Below are 3,209 nucleotides of genomic sequence, written 5' to 3' on the forward strand. Positions count from 1 at the left end.
TCAGGACTGGTTTTAATTTCAACAATGGAGACTGGAGTCTCTTCCCACATCAGGGAAGACGCATCCTAGGCTCTGAGTTTCTTTAGAGAATTCAGTCTAGCACCGAGCCTGGTCTCCTCATATGGCATCTACCAGGCACTCATCAGGCAGACCAATCTGACTCCTGCAGCTGCCCCCAAACTGAGAATGCATGGGAAGTTGCGCAGGACTGTCACTCCCAAACTGGCCCAAACCCCTGTCTCTGCACCAGAGAAGCCAGTTGCGTCCTTCAAGGAGTGCTATTCCAGTCACCAGGTTTAGTTTCACCACAATTCAACCTCAGACCCGGGGTCAACTCCCTGGCCCAGGTGGCCGCTCTAGCGCCTGTGTGCCCACCAACACGTCCATGAGGTAATCCAGCTCGTCTAGCTCTGGGGTCTCCTCCTTGCTCGGCTCCTCCACAGGCCCGGGTTTGAGGTTCTCAGAGACTGGTGCCCAAAATTCACTGTCATACATAGAAGTGTCGATGTCCTCAAAGAGGCCTTCCAGTCCATCATCCAGCAGACAGCCAGTGGCTGGGCCCAGCAGATCCAGGGCACCCAAGCTTGATTGAGCTCCCCCTGAGGAGCGGCCTAGTGGCCCCTCGTCTGCCAGGGGCTGGGGGGCCTGGCTTAGGCCCTCAATGTGGCTGAGGTCCTCCAGGAGGCTGGCCATGGAGGCCGAGAGGTCATCTGAGCTGGCCAGCAGGCTGTCAACTACTCCAGGGGCAGCAGGTGGGCTGGGCACAGGTGACAGGGAGGTCTCGGGCACCATGGTTGCCTGGATGCGCCGCAGTGTGTTCACTAGCAGTACCAGATGTCGCAAGTTTGGCTCACTCTGTCGCAGGCTGTGGTGGAGTTTAAGCACTGAGAGGTCCACTAGAGAGCTGGAGGCCACTGCCTGCGGAGCCTGTGCCACTGTTGGGTGACCAGAATCCAGCCACCAGGTGTCCACTGCCAAGGTCTCCTTCTCCTCCTCCTCCTGCTCCCACTTGCGCTTCAAGCCCTTGCTCAGCATCATCTGTCATGAAAAGTGAAGATGTTAAAATCCTGGCTCTGACCTCTGCTGCCTATGTGACCATAAGTGAGTCATTTCAAACCCCTCCATCAGGTTTCTGAAGCTGTAATCTTTACAGAAGGGAATGGCCTCATCATTCTGCCACGGAGGAGCTGGTGTATTTGAACCACTGACCTTTCAGTTAGTAGCCCAACATAACTCACTAGGCCCTTCAATCATATTGGTAATAGTATCTACCTTATAGAATACTTTTTAGTATTAAATGAACTAAAATATAAAACCACTTAGAACAAGGTAAATATTGCTCTAAATACTTAATAATTTACAGTAAATACTTTTTCTTAATAATTATGCTTAATAACTACTAATGAGTTTCCAATTGAACTCTGTGAAGTGGTCACTACTCAATCTTTTTTTAACTTCGAGAAGTGGCCACCTTCACACCTAGTGTTTATTAAATGTCTATCCTGTGTCAGATAATAAACAAACAGGAAAATTAAAGCATAGCCACAATTGTGAGGACGGCACAGGACCAGGCAGGTGTTCCTTCAGTTATATGTATTTTACATAGGGTGGATATGAGCTGGAGCAGACTCAGTGTCACTTAGAAACAACAAGTATAAAGACACCTAAGCATTCAGGGTGTGGAATGGTTAAGAAAAGGTCTTCTGAGGTGATATTTAAACACAAGCGGTCAGTCAAGGCAAAGCATTCTGGGAAGAGACAATAGCAGTAAAGAGAAGAAAAGACCTGGATGCTGGACAAGTTTTAACTGAAGGAAAAAAAGACTAGTGTAGTTGGTGCACAGAGGTGGCATTGGTGGGGACAGTCGGTAAAGTGCCAGATCACAGGGAGCAATACAGGTAAAAGTGAAGAGTTTGGATTTCATTGTGACAGTGGTGGGAAGTCGTTTAAAGAGTTTTGTGCAGTGAGGGGAGTGTCACTGTGGTAGACGGGTTAGATTTTCGCAAGAGCTCTCTCAGCAGCTGCAAGGAATGAAGCATGTGTGTCTTCCCAGAGAGCCACAGGAGGCTGTTGGCAATGATTGACAGCCACTTGGAGTAAAAGGCAGTGGTAGACATGGAAGGAAGCTGGCTGATTTAGGATCTGTTTGAGATGCACAGTGAGCAAGACTTGCTGGGAAATCCTGATTGGTCCCTTGGGGTCCCAGAAAAGTTAGAGGACTCAGAACTTCTCCCTGTGGGGAGCAAGTCCCTGGATACTTCGCGCTCTAGCCCTACTTTATTTTTTATTTATTTATTTTTTTACCCTGGCAGTTCTGCAAATGCCATTGCCGAGTTGGGCCTTAAGAGTGACTCCCTACTCCATTCAAGTCCGGGTCAGCTCCTCTTCTCCAGGGACCCCAGTCCGGAACCGCAGGAATTCAGCCCCCACCCCCCACTCCGCCCCCAGGGCGCCGGCGCCCCCTAGCGGCGATCAACACAGCTTTCCCCCGGGGATTCCGGTCCCTGTGACTCCAGGACCTACACAGCCCCCCATCCAAGCTCTAGTTCCTGCTTGCCGCCCGGCTCTGTCCTGGCGGGAGCCCCGGTGGGCAGTTGTGCCTCTCGGCCTCCTGTTCGCTTCCGGAAGGCAGTGGAGGTAGCTCCTCCCGAAGCGACGGCGGCGGGGGCGGGTGAGTCACGCAGCCGGAGCCAGGGAGCCGGCGCCTCCGCCCCCTTTCCGGGCTGCGGCGTGATTCACCCGGCCCAGTCAGGCGGGCGACACGGTAGAAGCTGGTGAATCTAAATCCTGAACAGCCCCGGCGCGCACCTGCCAGACCACGGATCAACCCACTCAAGACCCTACAGCCAGCCAGTACCCCTTCTAGCCCTAGACCCCTTCCCTTTTATTTACATACCCAGTTCACCAGCTACCAATCAGAACGAAGAGTGAAGCACCAACGACCAATCAGGAAGCGGCGTTTGCAGCATTGCTTGTTCGTCCAGCGGCCAGCTGCTAGGTGGCTGGACGCAGTTCTGACTCCGGCGCACAACTCCGGACTCTTTACTCCTCTTAGCACCCGCCTACTTCTCTTGCGGCCCCACCCTCCACCTTACGGATTGGCTCTGGACGGTGATGGGAGGAGTCCATAATGGGCGGGTTGAAAGGGAGGGAGGTTGGCTTCACAGCGCATGCTCTGGACGCGACCAGCCGGGGAAAGTGGCTACTGC

General features: G+C 52.9%; 1 protein-coding gene across 1 annotated transcript; it reads right to left on the reverse strand.

Annotated features, from left to right (window-relative positions):
* Nucleotides 1-330: 330 nt before the first annotated feature.
* Nucleotides 331-1,035, reverse strand: SERTAD1 (SERTA domain containing 1). The gene has a single exon (XM_006900946.1). The coding sequence runs from the start codon at nucleotides 1,033-1,035 to the stop codon at nucleotides 331-333; it is 705 nt and encodes a 234-aa protein (XP_006901008.1).
* Nucleotides 1,036-3,209: the final 2,174 nt, after the last annotated feature.

This window comes from Elephantulus edwardii, unplaced genomic scaffold, assembly GCF_000299155.1.
Source record: "Elephantulus edwardii isolate Elephantulus edwardi_28Jun2011 unplaced genomic scaffold, EleEdw1.0 scaffold00302, whole genome shotgun sequence".
Lineage (NCBI taxonomy): Eukaryota > Metazoa > Chordata > Mammalia > Macroscelidea > Macroscelididae > Elephantulus > Elephantulus edwardii.

Coding starts and splice junctions, on each gene's coding strand:
- SERTAD1 (XM_006900946.1), bottom strand. CDS start 1,035: ATGCTGAGCAAGGGCTTGAAGCGCAAGTGGGAGCAGGAGGAGGAGGAG.